Below are 21,860 nucleotides of genomic sequence, written 5' to 3'. Positions count from 1 at the left end.
GTCAGATATGGAATATGTAGTGCAAAAAAGGAGACAGAAAGCTTCAAGACATCAAGTGCTTTTGATTAAATTGAGGTTAAATTCTACTATCTCTGTTTGGCAAATGCTTGAGAATTTTAGAAAATGAAAGATTATCCATTCCCTTTTCTCAATGTGAACATAACAATAAGCGAAAGCTTTGCAGGGTAGAAATTAGAGCTTTCAAGACACTTCATTTGTCTAGCTGCCTGAGCTTTATTACTGTTTATGGTTTCATTATTCACCTACCTTTAGAAATCTCTCCATTTTCATTGAGACCTCCACAAAGTGAAAGCGTAACATCAGGCAAGTCCATGGCAGAATCAGACATGCACTCTGTACCACTATCAGCAGCAGCACTTCCTACTGATTGGGGTGACTGGGAGCCGGAAAGGTTATCTGACTCTGTCCACTGCCTGAAGCCCGGATCAGAATCACTAGAGAGAAGAAGTCCACATTTTCCATAAGCATTTCACTTGCAAAGAAAATGTATAGATCTTAGGTTACAGAACACAATATGTGATTACTAAAAAAAAATAATAATTTTGCTGTTGCATTTCTTTTAAGTACATCATTTTACAACGTCAATTTAAAATCAACTGTGATAGATGCGCACTCATGCACGACACCAACTAAACAAAAACCAGACACAAACACACACCCCCAACCATTGGCAGATTGACATCTTCCAGTTCTCCTAACATTCACCTAAATTGGGAAATAATTACATTTCTCTTGCCTGCAACAAAATTGGATTTAAATGAGGAAGAGATCCTCTACATTCTATTTTTACAGAACAATACTATGCTCATCCATCTTTACCTGAAAGCCATACAATAAGAATAAAAAGGACATTGCTTCATATTTAGAACACTGTGTGTTTGGAAAAAATACAATAGAAAAGAAAGGTGGCCTTTTAAATAAAAAATATCACATTGTCATCTAAAGTTAGAGTTATTAGTTTGATCCCGAGTAATGTGATCAACAAGTACTGAAAAATTTACAAATTGAGTTTTAACATAAACCAATAAACACTTCTTCCTTATGAAGCTGTATTTTTACAGAAGTCTTCCTAGACAGTTAGTCTTTTAGAGAGTGTTTTTGGAGTACAGAATCCTTTGTTTTCATTAAAAATAACCAAACGAGTGAATTTTGAGACTGAGCTGCCTTGCATGAAAATCTTGTGGCATTTTTTTTTGTGTTGGTCTTTTTTGATATTTAAAAAAAAATTGTTGGAAGTGATGTACAGGGCATGCAGCAAATAAACTGATGTGTGCTTTTCTAGAGCTAGCAATATGGCAAGATAGAGTACTGGTGTGCAAAAGGAATGTGCAGTTTAAACTTAGCCTCCCCCCCTCCCCCCCTTATTTGCAGAACATACAGGTTCCACAAAGATGAAAATTCTCACTAATGATGTCCCACATGATCTTTTAATGTGTTTCTTATCAAATCAGAAGCAGATTTTCACAATAAGATCAGTACTGATTACTCCACAAAAGCCTAGAAACCTGAAGTCCAACTCTTTATCAGAACTGGTGCATAAACACCTAAATCACACATTTAATAACTCACACAGTGCAACTGCAATATAACCCTAGACCCATAGAACCGTTATTCAAAATTACCTTTTGGGAAAGTAGAGTGCTGCAACTTCAGGTTCCAAAGCCTTTAGGTCCTCCAAGTAAATATCGTCAGGCCCCTGATGATGACTTCGCTTGTGCACCCCTGTTAATTTTAACAAGATTACTAAGATGAAGCTATCCAGACACATCAAATAGAAACCTAATTGTGGAAAATTCAGACTTACTTGTAGCATTTATAAATCTAAGAGTTTAATTATAGTTTTATTCAGATCAGACTTTAAATAGCAAAAATTGAAAAGGTACATTTACACTTTTTCTACTACAGCCACAAATTTGGTAGATGACACTGAAGCAAAGAATCAACAGCTTTATTACATACCTTTCTTTTTTGACGGAGAGTCAACTTTTGCTATTGGCTTTGTTTCTGGTAAAGGGTCCACCAACAGTCTGGAATGATGATCAGCATCTAATGGCAATGGATCTTGCGGTTCTATGATTGCAGAAGCAAGAGAATCTTTAACATCCATCTGCTTAAGCAGTGGATGAGTTCTTGGCTCAGGTTTCAGTACTGTACAGACAGAATCTTTCACATCATCATCATCTTCAACTTCATCAGAGCTGAGGATGACCCTAAAATGAGTCTTCTCTGATGGAGTAATGGTAGCTGTTCTGCGATGTTCCAGTTTCTCCTTTTTGCTTATCTGAAAAACAAAATTCTAGTCAATTCTTTCACTTCAGATGTTTTTTTTATTCTAGTTGAAACATTAAACTTGTACTCATGGTACAAGTCCTGGTCAGAAGTAAACCAGGTAAGAATTTCAACATGTATTTTCGCAACATAAAACATGTCCCACCTTCTTGGCAAAGTTCCCTGCAACAGAAGCTTCTTACAAAAGCTTATTTACAAGTTCAGTAAAGAAACTGTCATAGAGGAAGTACTGACTTGACCAAACCATGGCAAGAAAAAAGCATAAATGTGGATGTACCAGGGCTTCTGTCACCAGCTGTCATGTTAGATATCAAATTTACTCTATCAAGGCCACGGTTCTTCTGGAATGAACTAGAATGAAGCCTAAAATAAAGGAAATTAACTTCTAAAGTTGCTTTCTTCAGTTTCTAACTAAAAACTCAAAAGTTTCAGATTTTTACTGCTAGGTTTTCTGGAATTACTTTTTGCTGACCAGCTTTTGAACTCAATAAATTCGACTATCTGCCAGCCACAAGGAGGTGCTACTTTCCTATTTCAGCTGAATTATTCTGAAGAACAGCAGCAGATTTCCAATCCTTTCTTACGACACAACTTTAGATATGCTGAAATTCAGTTCACAAAGTTAGAGACAATAAATATATTTACCTTGGTTGATTCTGGGAATCCTCCCCATGTCCATTCCATGTGAGATTCGGATCTGAGCAAGCTCTCAGCAGGTTTAACTTCTAGTTCTGAATCACTTTTAGGGCAGACTGGCTCAGAGAAAGGGCTAGCAAATCAACAAGAAAAAAAAATAAAAGAAAAAAGAAAGCTAGTGTTTAAAATGCATCTGTTGTGCAGCTACTGTTGGTAAGAGTTTTCTACAGCTTAACAGAGCTTCAATTATTCGGCAACATGGCAAGAAGCCCAGCAGGGTTTTCAGATAGTGAGAAATTAGGTTAAAACCAAAAATCACATTAAAGGACTTACAGTGGAGGAATCTGTTTAGAGTGATCGCTATGTATGTGCAGTGTACGTATAGCTCTCCCCTCAGCCCATGTTCCATTTTTCAAACAAAACAGAACAAAACAAAAAAGTTTACCTAAAAGCGTGACAGAAATTAGCTGTAAATTCCTTTCCTCTGTAAAAATACAGTATTTGAGCTTGCTGTGCCAAGACTTCAGTAATAAAAGTCCTGCAAACCTAACTGACAAATGCGCAAAATAACACCCATTTGTGATGCGGGGAAAACAGCATTAACAACATAACTTAGGAGAAGGAAGGGAGATTACTTGAAAATTTCCTTCAGATGTGTTTGGACTACATGACCTTTTGAAGTTCCAGCCTATTTTTCCTACAGCAGTTATCCATAAATCAGAAACAGACCTCTGAAATTTATTTTAGCCAGAACTACTTTTAAGCCAGAAGATCTTGCTCTACAAAATGCTAGAAAGGTGTGATTTCAAAATCATTTTGCTCTTATGATCTTAGGGAGGAAAGGAAACATAAGAGGTCGTTTTGAAGCAGCATTTAATGTTGGGGCAGGTCCAAGTCTATGCTTTCTTGAACAGGGCAATTACATTGCATATTATAGAAATGATGCTCCTTTTACACTTTGACATTCATAGAGTATTGGTGGGGCGAGGGTGGGGTGTGTTTTTGTTTGTTTGTTTGTTTTTTAAATATATATAAAAACCTCGGTATTTCAATTTGAATTTTAGGGACCAGAACTGGACACAGCACTGCAAGTGCAGCCTGACCAGCGCTGAATAAAGTGAGATGGTCACATCTCTATCTCTGCTCGTAATGACCCTGCGGATGCAGCCCAGGATCCCAATTTGCCTTTGTTGCTACAGCAGCACACTAGTGACTCACGATCAGCTGCCTGTCCACCAGGACCCTCAGGTGCCTTTCAGCAAGGCTGCCCCCCACTACACAGATCTGAGCCTGTACTGGGCTCTTCAGTTATGTCATTCCAGATGCAGGACTTAACACTTGTCTTTGTACTTGTTGTACCAGGAGAGGTTTCATCTTGATATAAGAAAAATTTTTTACGGTGAGAGTAATCAATCACTGGAACAACGTTCACAGGGACATGGTCCCCATCACAAGGCATTTTCAATTTGTGGCTGGACACGGTGCTAGATTAATCTCATCTAGTCTTCATTTTCCATGAAAGGTTGGACTAAATGATCTTTTGAGGTCCCTTCATCCAGGGATACAAAAAGGAAACCATTTAGATATTTCCTCCCTCAGTTCTTTAACAATTTCCTACAGAAATTACAGTTTCTGTACTGTTAGAAGGGCTTATTTAAAGTAACATATTGATAAAAATACGTATTTGTTTTCAGGAGGAATATGAATTCATTTTCCCTACGTGCCAAGTAATTTGTTTCGCTTACATCACAAGTCAACTGGAAGCCATGCAGACATATTAACCTGTTTCTAAGCCTAATTCTTAATATCCAGCAGTACTTGCAAAAGTAATTCAGGGCTTTGAGAACCTAAGCCTGTTCCACTTCCCCCAAAGTGTAAGTTTTCCATTATCATTCTCAGAGGTAAGTCTTTAGGCAAAAGGCCCATGCTTGTACTAGTGGGCTTAGTCATGCTAACATTGCTTGTTAAAACAGGAAAAACATTATGGTGTCAGGTATCAAATAGTTAATGGTTATGCTTTTTGGTTTTATTCTAGCGAGTAGGTCAAACAGAAATGTCCTCATTGAAAAGACTTAGGCTATTATCTTCCCTTAGCTCCCTGCAAGGGTTCTGAAGAGCAAGATGACCAACCTCAACTAAGAGACAGGACTCCAAATCTGATTATTAACTGTACAATAGCTACATTATAGAATGTTCCTTTGGTGGCTTAGGAGAAACAATTTCATGCAAAATTTGTCTTCTTCTAGATGGCTCATGTGAGAGAGAATCTCCCCCTGCCCCGCACAGCAAAGGGAAAGAAAAATTGCCAATTTCTCTGTTACACTGCAATCTGTACTGGATAGCTTCTTGTTAAAAAAATCCAAGCTACAAAGAGTCTAGGTATCTCGCGTGATGCACAAACAAGTTGTTAGAGCAGACTATCCCCTAAATACGCAAACAAGAAGAGAGGCATGAATTATATCTCCCAGATACAGCCTGCTAGGCTATGGTTAGAGTTTTGTAAGCTGGAGAGGAGTATCAGACTCTGTGCTACAATTATCTAGGTGATATAATCCATACAACACTGTGTCAATCCTCAGGGTCAAACACTGACTGCTCTACAGTCACAAACCACAAACCTTTGGGGAACATTTGAAGACTACATCTCATCAAGTACAATTGAGGATGTGGTTGTCAGCCCAAAACATAAAAAGGAATGATAATTGGATTTCCTGTCCAACTGCTTCTGTTCATTAAGAAGCTATGCACTGAGGGAATTAGCAGGCACCAAGCATGGTGTGGTACATTCAGACTCTACTGAGGCCACAGCCCTGGAAACACCCAAAGCAGAGAGATTATATGCACCTCAAAAAGTATTTTCTGAAGCGCTCTCTTCTATTCTGCTCTACCATCTACTGACACAGAAGAACAGAGTACGGTCCTCAGCCAAACTGAAAAGCAGTAAAACTAGACGCTCAAAGAGTTAAGATGAATCAAGATACTGCTCAGCAATCTATGTGCTATATACATGCCCTTCCCTATGCCTAACGTTCGGGAAAAGTATGAAATTTACCTCAAGTGATACCACATATGGACAGAGTGCTTTCTTATGCAAATAGAGATTGATGTTAGAGTGGTGAAATCCAAAGGGCGTGCCCTGAAAAACCTTGAAACCAAATGCAAGAGGAATGTAATACCATGATCATCAGAAACTGAAGAGCTTGAACATATGAACAAAAGTCCCCTCGTCACTATAACTGAAAACTGACTGGTGATCTGTATTACGTCATTTGTAAGAATCCATAATCAACTGATACTGTTTCTGGTACCTCTGGGTTAGCATTCCAGTAATGGGCAAATCCTCTGTTCTGAAGTGGAATATGATTCAAGCTGAGGACCTAGCTTTACCTCAAGTAATTTGTATTATTTCACCTGGCAAATTCTAATTTACATATACGACACTTCTGCTTCATGGCATATCAAGTGTTGCTTATGCTAGGGTGAACCATAGGGACCGTATTCAGTTTACATACCCTTCTCAACCTAAGGAAATCTTATTAACTGTATGTTCTTTCTTTAATAGTGAATCTTAGTAAGGAAGATTTTTTTCCACTTGAGGGGGGAAAGAAAAAAAAAAAAAAGAAAAAAGACAAAAATTTTGTGTAATACATAAAATGGAGAGGAAAGTTCCAAGTAAGTATCAAATGCAGCATCTGACATCAGAAGTTAGGTACGTTTGATAGTTTGACAGATCAGGGGAAAAAATGAATAAAAATGCATAATAATTTTTTAATAATTATTCACCATTATACATATGATGACATTACAAAGTGACTTACTTCTCCAGAGGGGACCAGTCTCCATCAGATAGAGGGTAATGATCCTTTGAGTGATAAATCAAAGATTCTTTTTGCTCTTCACCCTTTGGTGATGAATTTGAGGATCCTCTGTGGAGATACATGGGACATTAAGTCAGCTATAAGATATCCACATTACTAATTCAGTTAGAAAAGTTACTTATATGTTATTAAAAATCCAAGATTAAAAGAAAGAATTGTATACCTTGAAGAATTAACTGTTTGCAACACATCTTTACATAACTTAAAATGTATATAAAACCAATTATTAATACTTGAAAATATTGTAAGTTTAAAAATCTACTACTCTTGACACATACTAAGTTTAATATTAAAGAAGTCACAACAACATAAGTTATATCATTTTATACAGACAGCTAATATTAATCAAAACCCAAAGATGAACACAGATATTTACACATAACCTTCACTATGTAAACCCTAGAAAAACTGAAAAAGTTAAATAGAAAAGGGAGTTTTGGCAATGCACTTTATGACTGCACATTTCACAAATTAAAACCAGTAAGAAAACAGGGGTAGGTACCAGCCCCACAATCTACCCATGAATTTATGAACTACAACAAGTAGCTAAAAGTACTGTACTTTTCTGAGCAGCGGGGTTTGTTTTGCACTGGGAACTCTACTCAGTATCTACAACAAAAAAAAACAAACCCCAAACCCAAACAACAAAACCCAACCAACAGTATGACCCATTGACCAGGCAGGCATTGTATTTTACACAGAAGTCCCTTTTAAATATTTCCATCATAAGTACTTCAGATCTTTTTCCAGCTTTCTGAATTTAATTGAATAAATAGCTGTTCTCAGGATACAACAGTTTTGAGGTTAGATCAGGGGCATCATGGCTACACAGTGGATAGAATACAAGGAAGATAAGCCTGGAATTTAGGTATAAAACACAATACAAATCACTTTAAGCCATTATTATGAAAGAAAAAAGAAAATGCATTTTTCTTCCATTAGCAGCATGGTTGCACTGGACTTATTTTGGAATGCTAACACTAATTTCTCTTATGGATGGAGAAAATATTTTAACATTACCTATTAAAACACATAAATATTTAGAATTTACATGCTTACTCAATAGAGACCAATAGACCCTAAGCAGTTACAGTGATCTACCTCATTTGTAGAAGGCTTTCATTTGGAAGACTAGACTATGTTAAATATTGAACGTTAAAAATGTCTTAATAACTCCACTTCTCATTCAGAATTATTATTATGATGAAACACGATGGTAACAGCTTGACTTGAGAGCTGCAGAGAATGTACATCCTTTGCATTCATAAACCAAGCTAACTGTGATAGAAATATGTTTCATACTATCTTTGTCTGTATCCAGTGCTAAGTATGTCCAAAAGAGGAAAAAAGTATTATTGATACTAGTTGATATTGATACTAGATACTACTGAGTGCTAACTCACTGGGAATTAGCAACCAAATGGGTTCATATGAAGCATCCAAAAATAAAACCAAATCAAATTTCATCCATAAGTGGATAAATTTGAAGGTTAAAAATCAAAATGTGTGTGGTCAAAGATTACTGAAAGTAGGAGGGAAAAATCAGTATGCATCAACTTTGAGTTGCACTATCAATTCTAAGCTATTTATTTTGCAACATTTATAAACAGTGCTACCATTTTTTCTCATTCTTATCCACTTTATACATGGTCTAAATAAATACATAAAATAAATATGTAAGATTTTTAGAGACAGATAACTACTTTAACTCTTTAACACTATTAGCAGTAGAGCAACAATGTTCTCTGAGTGTACATCTCAGTCCTCCTGGTATTATTTTAGGTAAGTCAAGCACTACTAACATATCTAAATCATCGCTAAAAAAGCCAAAGGGAATATTTTTAAAAATGCTGTATAAACAATTGGAAATGGATTTTCCCAAGGAACAGGAAACAGCTTGTTTTTCATTTTATAAGAATAGAACTAGATAAGACTGGTACCTGTGGCTGAATTTTTGACCTTCCTGTTGGAAAACCAGCCTTCCTTTTCCCAGTTTCACTTTGAAATCTGAAGCTATGTCTAATAACAGCTAGTTAAGTTTCTGTTTCTTTTTTTTAATCCCCTCCCTTCCCCCAAGAGCCATGTATTTATAACTACAAAAAAAAAAAAAAAAACCAACCCAAACCAAACCAAATCTGTTGATATTACCTTACATCCCCACAGGATGTGAAAGGAAAGCTTATGAACATTTTTTCAGAATGATCTCTTTAGCAAGGAAGAAAACAGTGTATTGTCTATTGCAAGGCACTTTATTTCCTGCCTTGGTCAGTCGCTGGAACAACCATACATGAACTTCACACACAGACGTGTAGCCGCAAACCTACTGTCTCTGGCCTTCCATTACTACAATGTATATTTCAGTCCTGCATTTAATTGCTATTCACAACAAACCAGCATTCTTTAACAAAATTTGCCTTTCACATCGTTAGCACTCTTCTCTGACTGAGAATGCTTTTCTACTGCTGTTTCTGTTTATATATGTATAAAAAAAAACGTGGTTTACAAATAAAAAGCCTTTTCAGTCTTTCACTGTAAAGCGTACAACCCCCTCCTCCCCCCGGCAAACCAGAGTAACCTTTACGGAAACACCATGCTCACATGAACACAATGGTTCAGCTATGACTAAACACTTGACACTTCAGTCAAACCTACAAGTTTTTATTCATCTCTAGTCAAATGAAGATAATTGCTACAATAGCAATACGAATTCTAAATACGGGATGAAAACAGCCATTACTGGCACGACGTGCCTAAATTCTTCATACATTTATAATAATTTGTTAAAGAAAGAAAAAACAATTCTTGGCTTATATTTTCTGTCTTTCTGTACTTGATGGTTGTTCTTATTTTTGGTGGTTACTGTTATCTTAATACTCTCACACTGAAGACAGAACAAGGATCTTGCTTTTCTTAAAGTGGAAAAAAGGAAACAAGGAAAAATCCCAAGCCAAACAACATGCCAATTCCCAGACTTTAACTGAGCAGTGACTATCTAAATGACAATTTGTTGACATATGACAGTGGAAAACTAAGGCAAATGAACTAAGAAAGCCACAGACATTCTAGAAAACACTTTAAAAATCAAATTTTGTTTGTTGTGTTTTATTGGTCACAGGTGTGATAACAGATTCATGTTTTTAAGATATTCATGTTTTTCTGGTGGCACTAACGTTTTTGACCGGTACTTATTAAATTTGAGACTCCCTTGAAGACCCACACTGAAGGAGGTTTTTCGGTTATACTTTAGTCTCTTACACCAAAACATTCTTCCAATTCCCAGACCAGATCTTCAATTTATTCAGACAGTACTACATTTAACAGTATTGCTACCCAATATAGCAGCTAGCTTTGTCTAAAAACTAAGTCCACTTCTTTTGTTAAACAGCCTAAGAAACTTCCACAGAAAACAGCCTCTCCTGATAGGATAAGATACTTGATAGGAAAGATTATAGTCATAGAAGAAAAGCTATTACTCATATAAGCTTCTTCAGCTTATTAGTATGTGCTACCACTGTACCGCCAGCTCCACTTTACTAGTAGTTTATCCACTTCAAAATACAAGACTGATTCCCCCCCTGCTTTATGACTACACATGTAAAGAATTCTCTTTACTAATGCGAAGGAGCATTAATTTTTGTATTTTTCAGTTACCAAAGTAAACTTCAATTTATAGAGAAGTCAAATTCAGATGTGGTGTACTACAGGCATTCGACAGTGCAGTTTATGCGGAGGTTACCAAACAACTAGAAGACCCCTCTGATTTATTAAAGAAATTACAGTTAAACTTTTTCCTCAAGACTCACAATAGATCATGACAATGCTTCTACACCAGAATGGGCTTAATTTGATTTCATGTTCATAACAAAATGGCAAAACTTGAAGGATTCTGTAAAGATGTGGAAGATAATGGTTTGGGGTTTTGTTTGTGCAAGGAAAAGCCTACCCATAGCCTATTGAAACTTATGGTTTACTTGCATAGAGAAAAGGTACAAGTCACCTTTTAGATGTTCAGTGAAAGCAGTCACCAAGTATTTGACAGTTTACCTTAGGGGCTGAACACTTTTTTCATCATCTGAGCTTATTTCCATTTCAAAAATCTCTTCTGTTCCAGGGGAGGAGATTTGATCTTCCTTCCTGCTATCTTGTTTGTATTTCTTTCTTCTTCTTTTTTTCTTTTTCACAGAACCTGGGGTGAATACAGTCTCCGTTTCCACAGGGTGTGGAATTTCCGAGTTTGCACATGTCCTCTCATTTTCTTCTGATTTCAAGTGATTGTCAGTGTCTTTAAAAAACTGGTCTTCAGTGGGTATTGGAGATGTTGCCAAATATGCAGGAACTTTTTCCTAAGCAAAAAAAAAAAAAAAATTAAAAAAAAAGAAAATAAAGAACAGACTAATTTTTTTACTTTGTTTTGTACATTCAGAATAGTGGTCAGCCACAGCTTAATCCTTGCATCTATATTTAGACAAAAAACCATACAATAGTTCAGCAGTACCAGTTTGATATCCAGAAAGGGACCAAGTTCACTAGAAGGATTACCCAAGTTCAGAAAAATGAATGTTAGTATTCTTACAGTTTCAGACATATACAACTGATTTTGCTAGCTAAACAGAACAAATACCCAGTTAGTGGAATGCTTTTGAAATTATCTGCCCTTGAGCACACCAGTTCTATCCAGGCTTAGTAAATGTGTTGAGAAAAATAGGCTAATTAAATCCTCTGCTGTCTATTAATTTTGAAACAGATTCATAGAAAGGTATAGGTTGGAAGTGACATCTGGAAATCATCTGGTCCAATCTTCTGTTGAAAGCAGGGCCTTAGGGTCAGGTTATCCAGGGCCTGTCAAGCCAAATGTTGAGTACTCCCAGTAAGGGAGAGCTCACCTCTTCTCTGGGCAGCCTATTCCCGTGTTACACTGTTCTCATAGTGAAGAATTTTTCTTATACCCAGATGGAATTTCCCCCTTGTGTCCTTTGCCCCTTGCCTTATCACCAGGCATCATTGTGAAGAGAGTGCCTCCCTCTACTCTATAACTACCTTGTAGGTGTTGAAAGACTGTGGTTAGATCCCCGAGTCTTCTCTTCTCTAGGCTGAACACAGTCAATTCCAGCAATCTTTCTTCCTATGTCAACTTCTCCAAACCACTGATGATCTTGGAGGCTCTCCACTAGACTCCTTCCAATTTTCTCTCCTGAACTTGGGAGACCAGAACTTGGTGGAGCAGAACTGTGTTCCAGGTTTGGCCTAACAAGTATGAAGTTGAGTGGGACAATCCCACAGCCCTCCATTTGCTGGCTGTACTCCTGCTGATGCTGCCTAGGACATGTTTGCCTTCACTGCTGCCAGGGCACGCTGACGGCCTCTACAGCAGAGATGCATTTCATCCAGTCAGACCCCAGCCCAAACTGCTGTGTGGGATTCTTCCAACCTAGATGCAGGACTTCACAGATATCTTAGTTAAATATTGTGCGAATCTTGTTGGTCCAGTCTCCCAGCCTGTCAAGTTGGCTCTACATGGTGGCTCTTTTTCTGGCCTGTCTACCTCTCCTCCCAGTTCAGTGTTATCTGCAAAATTGGTGAGGGTGCATTCAGTCTTGTCATCCATGTCAGACACTATTTATGTAAAGTATCTTTCAAAAAGAAAAACTCAACAACTCTCAATTAATTACAACTCACTGCCCTTGGAAGGAACAATTCAAATGAAGGAAAAGCTTTAGCAATCAACTGCCTGGTGTTTGTTTACATCATAACAAGAAACTTAAAAATACTGACACCTAGACTGAAAGAAACACACTGTGACAGGATAGAGACAAAGTGGAACAAAAGTAGAAGAGAATTTACAGAGCAGGGAGAAAAAAGTTATGGGCTCAATTTTGTGGTAAGAATATAAATACAAGATGACTGTTATTTTACAGAACTTTTATGCAGAAGATTAGTCAAGAACTACACTGTGATTAGAAACAGCCAGAGCAATGATACTACTTTTGATGTGTTCAAAGTCTGAACTGCTACTTTTTAATATCAAATTCAATTTTTCCATTGAGTTAAGAGTTAGAGACCAAGTTTTGTTCCACTGGTTATAAAGCAAAGTGGAGAATGGAGAACAAAACACAGCCCTATACAGCACTAATGACCCACAGATTTTGCATTGTGAAAAACCTCCACATAAAATTATAGCACCTAAAATAAAGTGAATATTCTATAAAATTAGTAATAAATAATCCATAATAACAAGACAGAATTTCAAAAACAAAACAAAAAAAAAACCAAAAAAACAGAAGAAAAGTTAAAAGAAAACTGGCTGAAAAATGATGCCTGAAAGTTATATTATAATAGTCCTGGTTCACATGAATTGCAGGATGTGGTTTTACTTTTAAACATCGAGGTGTGAAAACAGCAAAGACTGACCGCTTGGAAGAACCTTTCTGAATACACCAAGAACTCGATGAGGGCTTTATCATTTATACCTTAAGCATAGCTTCAAGAGGTGACCACAAAGTCACGTTCATCAGTAGCAGAAATACTGAGAGAAAAAAAAAATGTCTAAGAGCACTAAAAATAACTTAGTTCTCTGCTTTGTAGCTAACTCAATCTATAGTTTCAGCGTGAACTACCGCTTTCCAGAACACATTATATACAGATAAGGCATTCTTGTTATAAATTAAGATATACTAAGCAAGTGCAACAGCTTCTTTAAAACATCATACTGGGGATAAAGGTAGTGGTTATCACCCTTTCAGAAAGTCTAAAGACTGATCAGTTCCCATCAATGGCTGACACAGTCTACTGCTATAAAAAACTGCTTTCAGTTTTGAATTTAATCATGGTATATGCTAAAACAGAATCCAGCCTTCATTTCTCTTAAGTGTCATAAATCCCTACTCCAAGTTACCATTTAGGGTCTTAATGCTTATTTTCTCCTTCCACTTTAAATAATATTTAACTCCTTTCAAAGTGAGAGCTTCCTCCAACCAATCCCTCACAAAGTGGATCAAGCTCATTTCCTTGAAAGACTCTGATTACTAAAAGCAACAGGAAATGAACACTTCATCTTTTACTTCACTGAGACAAAATTTTTTCTCTCTCCTCTAACTGACTACTTTCATTAAACCGTTTGGCACTTTGTATGTAGAACTTCTTTCCTTCTGCCTTGATGAAAAATGCCGCCAGATTAAAAAGTGATCAAAGACAAAGCTTGGGACTGACAAATATTATGATTACATAGGTCCCATATGCTTAGGATATCAGACTAAAAATGAACTATTATTTCTCTTTTTCAGAGACTTCCAGCTGCAATAGGTTCTTGGGAAATTAATTACTATATTAGAATAAAAGAAGAATTCTCAAGTTGAAGTTACTGTTAACTGGAGAAAGTTTCAAAGATACAATTTTTAGCACAGTTTTTCACAATTTTAAGACAAATTAAAAATATACCAATATAGACAGTCTTTATTAGTACAGAGGTCAGTAACACAAGCTGTAAGTTCTTAAGGCAAAAAATTATTATAAGACACTGCAATCTGTATAACTGCAGTCAACAAGAAACAAAGTAAAAAAATAATTCAACAAATCTTTCTAATAAAGCTCTAATAAAAAAAAAGTTATTTTTTATCATTGGTAGCAAATTGTACAAAACACCAAGCATCTTGGCAGCACATGAAAGTGATGTTAAGATTCAGTCACAGAAAACACAGCTTTCATAAAAGTTACAATATTGTCAACACTGTATTAAGCATTTTTAACGCATTACTCTGATAATACTGCATTGTAGCCATCATGAAGCACAAAGCCCCTTACATTTTCCTCCTCAGTTTCTTGTACAAAGAAAGCTTCTCCATTGTCACCCAGTTTCATATGAAGATCAACAGCATCGCCATTAATTTCTATATCGATCTGTGGAAAGAGACAATTTAATGTAAATAATCCATCACAGGATGAATCTCAAGGCCCACTTCACTCTGAGAGTAAACTTCGTTCCATTGTATAATCACGTATCTTTCTCCTCCCTCTGCTTTCTGAAGGAAGTCTGTTATAATAATGATCTTTATTTTGTTAACCTGCAAAACACATCATGCTCCTAGCAGAGAGCCTAACACCTACAACACAAATTGAGAAAAAAACAAACAAAAAAACAACAAAACATCTGAAGACTGAATCTTGTTCAACTGATCTGGAGAGCTAGAAGCATAAATAACAGTAACTGATACAGTCTTTATTTCCTGGAAGAAAGATGAATGATTGAGACTGTTTATGTTCATATGCTTAAAGCTCAACCTAAACTTGGGCCTAGTATGAATACAAGTCCTGAATACCAGAAGTTCAAGGCAACAAACTGGAATCTTCCAGAAGGCAGAGTTTGTTTCAATGGGATACAGATTTGCCACAATTATTTCTGCAACTCAGTTAATGTTTTTTTCAGATTTTCCTGCTCCCAAATTTATGGCGATACGACACAGGACCACTACCCTTCTGCAACCATAGTGCTTTCCTCAGTGGAAGAATGTTTTATATTGTCATAAGGAGGTACATTAACTTAGATTACATTGCACAGGAGGGAGAGATTATCCTTCCCCACATGTATGAAATAAAATAAAAAAAAAAAAACACAAATGTCTTTTCAAAACCAAGATACAACTATTTTACTTCCTCCTCTTTGTGAAATCTTGGGCATCCAGTTAAGTTCCATCCCAAATTTTTCCAAAGAAAATATCTTCAATATTCAGATAATATTATCTTATTTTTCAGTAAATCTGCTTATCTAACAGTATCTGTATATATGCATTTAGCCTAACTAATTAAAAATAATTTAATACATGTCAGATAGAAACACAGTGGACCTGCCTTACTGTAGAAAATGCTAGTGGCATTTCAGGTTAAATATAGTTTAGACATTCTGATCAAAGGGAGACAAAGTTAAATATTGTAATTGCTATGAGACATCCAATATGTACAGCCTAGTACAGCGGGTAGCAAAAATAGATGTTTCTACTATTCAACAGTTCTTTAGAGGTACCCAGGAGCTGAAATCCTCTCAAATTTGGTTCACCTTCTCAGAAGTGTAATTAAAGACATGTAGCAAGCTCAAGTTTCAGATCACTCTTGTTGTATCTTAGACATTAGAAAAAGTACAGCTATACCACCTCTCTTGTACCTTGCTGAAAAACTGTAACATAATCTGTTGCAGAACTGTTTAGGAAAAACCAACTTTTTGTCATCAGTGTGCTCATTAAGAAAAACATTAGCAAGTGTGAAATCAAAACAAAAACATGAAACAAGAAAACTGTTGCTAGCCTGTGTTACTATGATTAACTTACAACTTTAATGCATGCAGTTCCCAGTATGACCATTAACAAAAAAATGCCCTAACATAACTGGTCTCTTAGTTGCACTTTATTCTCCTTTTACAACCAAAATATAAAGATGGAGGTAGTTGCCCGCGGCATCCTTTCACTTCTTAGAAAAGCAGCACATAATCCTGAGGTTTTATGATCTGTTTAAATCAATCCATCCTTTGGTAGCACACCCACTGGCAATACTCCCATACACACACACTACTCCCTACTGACTGCAACGTAAAGTCTCCCACAATAGGTCCGTTTTTTAAGTCAAATTTACAACCCAAGCTCACTCCCTAGGTGTAATTACTAAAGTCTATGGAAAGGTGATGGCAGAACAATCCACTCTGGTAGCGTCACAGGCTCAGACTGGCTGGGTAGGTAATTGTACCAGGTTTTCTTTCAAATATGCCCACAAGTGAATGAAGCTTCAGTCCTGCTTAATTGCATTTTCTACAGCATATCAACCTTGAAGAGAGATAACAAGGAGTAATATTTATGATAGGTCACCAACCCTTCAGACATGCTCCATTTATCCTCCAGACATTCCAAAAATAGTTGCTTGCAACATCAGGGATCAGTTAAATGGCATTAAGCATGTCTTTGCCAGCTTACTTAAACAAGTAAATAAATAGCCATGTAAATATTTTAAGACTGTGAAATCTGCATGTTTGTATTATTCTTTTTGCATAGCTGTCAAAGCGTTTCTTTCACAGTGTTTTTTTTTCCCAGAGTCCTTAGATTACCACAGGAAGTTCTGTTTTGCATTCCAAAACTATCCCTCTGTACAGCATATATGAGAAACCGTTCTGTACCACACCAGACTGCTAACTGGGTATGGGGGAGGGGGGGAGCTGGGGAAGGAAGGAAGAGGGGGAAAAAAGGGAATGCATTGGTATTCAAAACTATGTTTTGGCCCACTTTCTGAACTTACCACTTTTTCTTTAGAGCGCAATACACCAAGCTTCCCAAATCGGACATGAAAAGGAGAACACTGGTATGTACCATCTTGTTGCCGGACCACAATGACATCAATGCATCCTGAAAGGGTTGCCTGATTAATGCCTTTGTACAGCTCCTTCACAGTAACCAGGACTTGTCCTGCAAGTTGTCCTACGTAGTTCATAGTCTGAGACTAAGGGAGAGGAAGAAAAAAAAAAGTAAATACATTTTAAAAACATAAAAAGTTCTTTTAAAAAAATTTTTAAAAAAACATCCAAACAGATGTGCAATGTCATTTATCAATTACGCTGATTATTTTAACAGGCTTTACACAAATGCCTTCAAGAGTCAACAGAATTTTGAGCCAATTAATACATTACTAACAGTCTCCAGAGTTATAAAACCTACTCTTAATAGCTTATTAACTTGAACATACAATTATTTAAATATTTTAAAGTAAATTTTGAAGCATGTAATTTTTAAAGCCCAAAGCCTAGATTCAAGTGATGCTTAACTACTCAGATAAGCTAGAGACAAATTCATTCTCTGAAGACTGCCTATTTAATACAACTTATCCTCTATTGAAAGTGGAGATAACTGTACGTAAGGATGCAAAAAAAATCTTAAGTCAGAAAAAGTTATGTATAGTGTACCTCATGTAACTCTTCCTTTACAGCTCTATATTTTAAAAATGGCAGAGTCACATTAAAGAAATTATCAAAAGATCTAATGGGAGACAGAGGAGTTTGAGAACAAGCGTGGGGAAAACAAATATGAAAGAAATCCAGTTTTCTTCCTGTATAAGGAAAGTGCAACACTAGTGAATTTATTTGCCATGAAACAAGTACTAAAATCTCTTGCAACACAAACATCATGAGCTTGTAAAAACCTTTCTTGAAAAACACTGACATTGACCTTCAGAAGTTAAAACTTGAGGCAAGCAAGACTTCCACCTGTGGTAGGTGATGCCAGATATTCAAAGTTACTGAGACTCTCCCAGTAACTTTTGATTAAATAAAACTACAGTAAGTATCACCTATGGTTAAAATGGATACTTCTCTAAAGAGCTTATTGAAACTTGTAGGTACCTATATTTAAAACAGCTACTGAAGTAAAGTTTGCTCTGTGAATACACAATGAACCTAGCAACATGACCTTGTCCTGAACACACTTCTTGTCCATGAGCAGATAACTTACTAGCTAACAATCATTATTTCCACAGAAATTACACCTAAAGGATACACACTAAATTCCAAATACTACATTTTCATATGTGAAAAGCAAGTCTTACCAAGTTTACGTGCTCATGCAATATATTAAGTGTAAAGAATTACCCACTAACTACTTTCCACAGGTTCCACAAGTTTCAGTCCAGAGAAAACAAATATTTTACAGTTTTTTGTGTTTGTTCATACTCCTGACATCAGAAAACTGAAAAAGAACAGTATGTTGTCTAGGTGAAGAAATCTTACTAGATGAGAGTGGTGAGTTCAGGACAGAATACAAGGAAAGGAAGACATACACATGCTATAGCCAAACTGGAAAGAAACAAGAAATACAAAGATAAACAAAGGACGCAGAGCATCACGTATGGAACATTCTGTCTGATGTGTGACCTATTAAAAATACTTAAGTTAATGAATGAATTTTGAATGACTGCAAGTCTTTCAGACTAAAAATAAAATGTGAACTATGACTGCCAATAAGAAATAGGAGTCCAAAGATTTCTCTGAACATTTGAGCTTTAATAGAATGAGAAGGGAAAACCATGAAGGTGTTCTACTAGAAAACTCACTGCAAGCCTTCCTCATTCTGCCCTCTCCCGCATCCCACCCTAAAGACTGCTACAAGCTCACTTCAAATATATCCAAGCAATTGCATGCCTCTAAAGTTAGGGGTAGTATTTGGGAGAACAAAGAGCCACTGCAAACAAGTAAACAACAACACTGAACACATAACAGGGCTTAAATTGTAAAAATTCTATTTTGGAATAATATTTCTACCAAAAAAAGTCTACAGTGAATTTGTCTATTTACTAATCTATTTTTATTAGCCTCTGAACAAGGTTTAGCATTTTTTCTTAATGGCTCTAAACAAGAGTTTAGATAGTGTTTTCATGATCTAGGTACTTTATGAATTGCTTCTGTTCTGAGCCTTCAAAGTCTTCCTTACCGTAACACAGGGTATAATGCATTCATTCAAAAGGAAGCTTCTTCTGTAACATCTAACAGTACCATTACAATTGTAAACATGCAAGAAATCTAAAATTACTTTCACAGATTCAGAGCAGCTACAGAAGTATTTTTCTCTGTCTCAGGCTTCTCAAGCCTAACATACATTACCTGATCATATTTAGATTTTTGAAAAAAAAAAAAATAAAAAACTTTCTTCTCCACAAGACTTAAAAAGAAAGATGGGGGATTTCCAATACAGATTTAAAACTGTTTTGAAATTATCCACAGAATTACTACACAAGGTAACATACTAGAGAATTTTCTCCCGTAGCTTTTGTACAATATGGTTGATGAAGACAAAAAGAACAGACTGTCATTGAGTGACTAATGAGATTAGTAGAATGGACTCCCTATCAACATTAGTGATTAATAAAATTCAATTTCATCTCTAAGTAGGTTCATGTACAACTATAAAATTGACTGCCTGCTAATGAAGTCATAGCTCACTCTTCGTAAAAAGGGGAGGTCTCACTTTAACCCTTCCTCATCTGACCCTCTTAATAAGCTGATTTTAGCTCACTAACACAACTGGCAGAAGTCTACCCATTTTTTGTTGTTGTTTGTTTCAGTGGGTTAGTAAATTAGATTAGCTCTCAAAGAAGAACATGACAAACACCAGAGAGTCACAAGACAGACAGCAGCACCAGAGGGCTAGAAAAATAAAAGGCTAGGGCAGGGAACTGAACATCTTCCTTTTGACAAGTGAGATATTTGATGCATCTCATGGAACTGTAACCCAAGACAGAAAGGTAGCAATATCTCTGCTCTACTGTTTAAGCAATTAGTCTTCCACTACAGTGACAGTCAATCTCAATTCTTAGTCTTAGGAAAAAGTCTCGAACACATAGTCATTATCATTCATGGCTATACCTTGGCTGCTTCCAAGAGGAGTCTATGGTATTGGCTTGCAAAGAATAGTTGGTTTCTTGTCACCAAGGAGACTGAATTTGTTAAAAGAAATGTTTGTCACAATCAGGAATATAAGTCCTTAATAGAGTCTCCTTTCCATATATTTCATTTCAGTGAATAGGACTTGAGAAATGCACATTAGCAATGAATTCTCTATCATTTAAGTAGCAACTTAAATGTAGCAACTGTTTAAAAGATCAGTATTTCACACCAACTGGTAAGAATTGAGTTCAGTTGATAAATAATCTAGTTTTCCTCATATACATACTACCTGACCTTGCTTAGGCACAGAAAATCACCAAAAAACCCACAAGACCCACCTATTTTACATATATTCTTGCTTTCCTGGAGTAAAAGTTATCTCTTTTACAGATCTGTTATACTTCTGTAGCTCACAGCACAGCCACTTTTATGATCATACATAAACAGAGTATCCTCTTATGTGTGAAAAAGCTATGAACTTTTGAACCTATTGAGTATTAAAAACAATGTTTATAAGGAAAGAAGCTTTTTATGATCGAAGTCTTAATGTAAACATTGTTTTGTACATTGTAAGTAAACAAACTTGTACATCAGAAACTAATTTATATCATTGCTTACCAAGCTGCAGTTCAGCTTTTAACATAACAGTTCGCTTTGTAAGATAAACATGTTATTTAAGAAGGTTCAAACTGTAGCAAGTGAATAATCAGATAGAAATAAAGTGTCACTACATACCTGAGAAACATGAGATATTTAATTAATCTCAAATGTCAACAGAACCTCACTTAGGAGAATTTAAAATTTTGTGTGAGTTTCTTTTTTGCTTTAAGTTTTGTTGTATATTGTTGGAAAACTTGTGGTGAGCACTATTGAACCTGACTATATAGAGGAACAGCATAAAATGTTACTGTGTTAATTCTTGCAGATGCGATAGAAATAGCCTGATCACAGAATAACTGGTAAAACAAAGTGTTTCCTCAGTAACACTCTATTTCGTGCTTAGTAAACGTTTGTTAGATGTCATTGTCCTGAAAGCAGAGAAAAGCAAAGAGCAGTATGCCTTCATAACCTGCTATAAGAACCTAAAAAACACACCAATTTCCAGTTCTGCAATTCAAGACAGAAGTGTGATGGACAAGACAAGCTAAGAAAGGGCAATGCAGCAATATTTCACAATACTGTTTAGCTTTAAACTTTTATTTATTTTGATACCCAGAGTATACATTACCTGATGCAGTCAAATTCCAGAACTCCGTATAAAAGCTGAAGTTAATGTAGCTCACCACTACTTAGTCTTCTAGGATAGGAAATTTAAAGGCTATCAATACCTAAGGTCTCATAGCAGAAAAACACTTTATGTCTCTTGAGTCATAGATAGACTGATTTTTGAAAGTTTATGCAAAAATTCTTATAGCTGAATATATTAATACTACTAAGCTAAGTGCAAGTGTAATTGGAGTGGGGAAAGAATTTCTCTGTCCTATATCATAAAAAAGATTTCTTTCTGGCAAGAAGCCATTACACTGCAAAAGGCAGAAACTTAAACTGCTGCTTCTTTTTTTTTTTTTTTTTAAGAGAGAGTGTAACAGCAAATACAATATAAGAAAAGACAGTATCTACTCTGGAAGTTCAAG

At 36.1% G+C, this 21,860-nt stretch overlaps 1 protein-coding gene across 6 annotated transcripts in view; it reads right to left on the bottom strand.

Annotated features, from left to right (window-relative positions):
• LPIN2 (lipin 2) overlaps nt 1-21,860 on the bottom strand; it is a 42,207-nt gene that overhangs the window by 9,851 nt on the left and 10,496 nt on the right. For 5 of the 6 annotated variants that reach the window (XM_063326647.1, XM_063326643.1, XM_063326644.1 and 2 more), the window contains exons 2-9: nt 17,094-17,294; nt 14,622-14,717; nt 10,869-11,167; nt 6,765-6,872; nt 2,956-3,079; nt 1,981-2,302; nt 1,644-1,743; nt 268-455 (exon numbers count right to left, since the gene is read on the bottom strand). In XM_063326647.1, coding sequence (XP_063182717.1) covers nt 268-455; nt 1,644-1,743; nt 1,981-2,302; nt 2,956-3,079; nt 6,765-6,872; nt 10,869-11,167; nt 14,622-14,717; nt 17,094-17,285 — 1,429 coding nt within the window. In that variant the 5' untranslated portion in view covers nt 17,286-17,294. Of the gene's footprint in view, nt 1-267; nt 456-1,643; nt 1,744-1,980; nt 2,303-2,955; nt 3,080-6,764; nt 6,873-10,868; nt 11,168-13,291; nt 13,342-14,621; nt 14,718-17,093; nt 17,295-21,860 lie in introns of those variants that run through there. The other variant, XM_063326648.1, reaches the window with a different exon arrangement.

This window comes from Chroicocephalus ridibundus, chromosome 2 (genome assembly GCF_963924245.1).
Source record: "Chroicocephalus ridibundus chromosome 2, bChrRid1.1, whole genome shotgun sequence".
NCBI classification, from domain to species: domain Eukaryota; kingdom Metazoa; phylum Chordata; class Aves; order Charadriiformes; family Laridae; genus Chroicocephalus; species Chroicocephalus ridibundus.
This window is presented reverse-complemented; position numbering and strand designations above follow the sequence as displayed.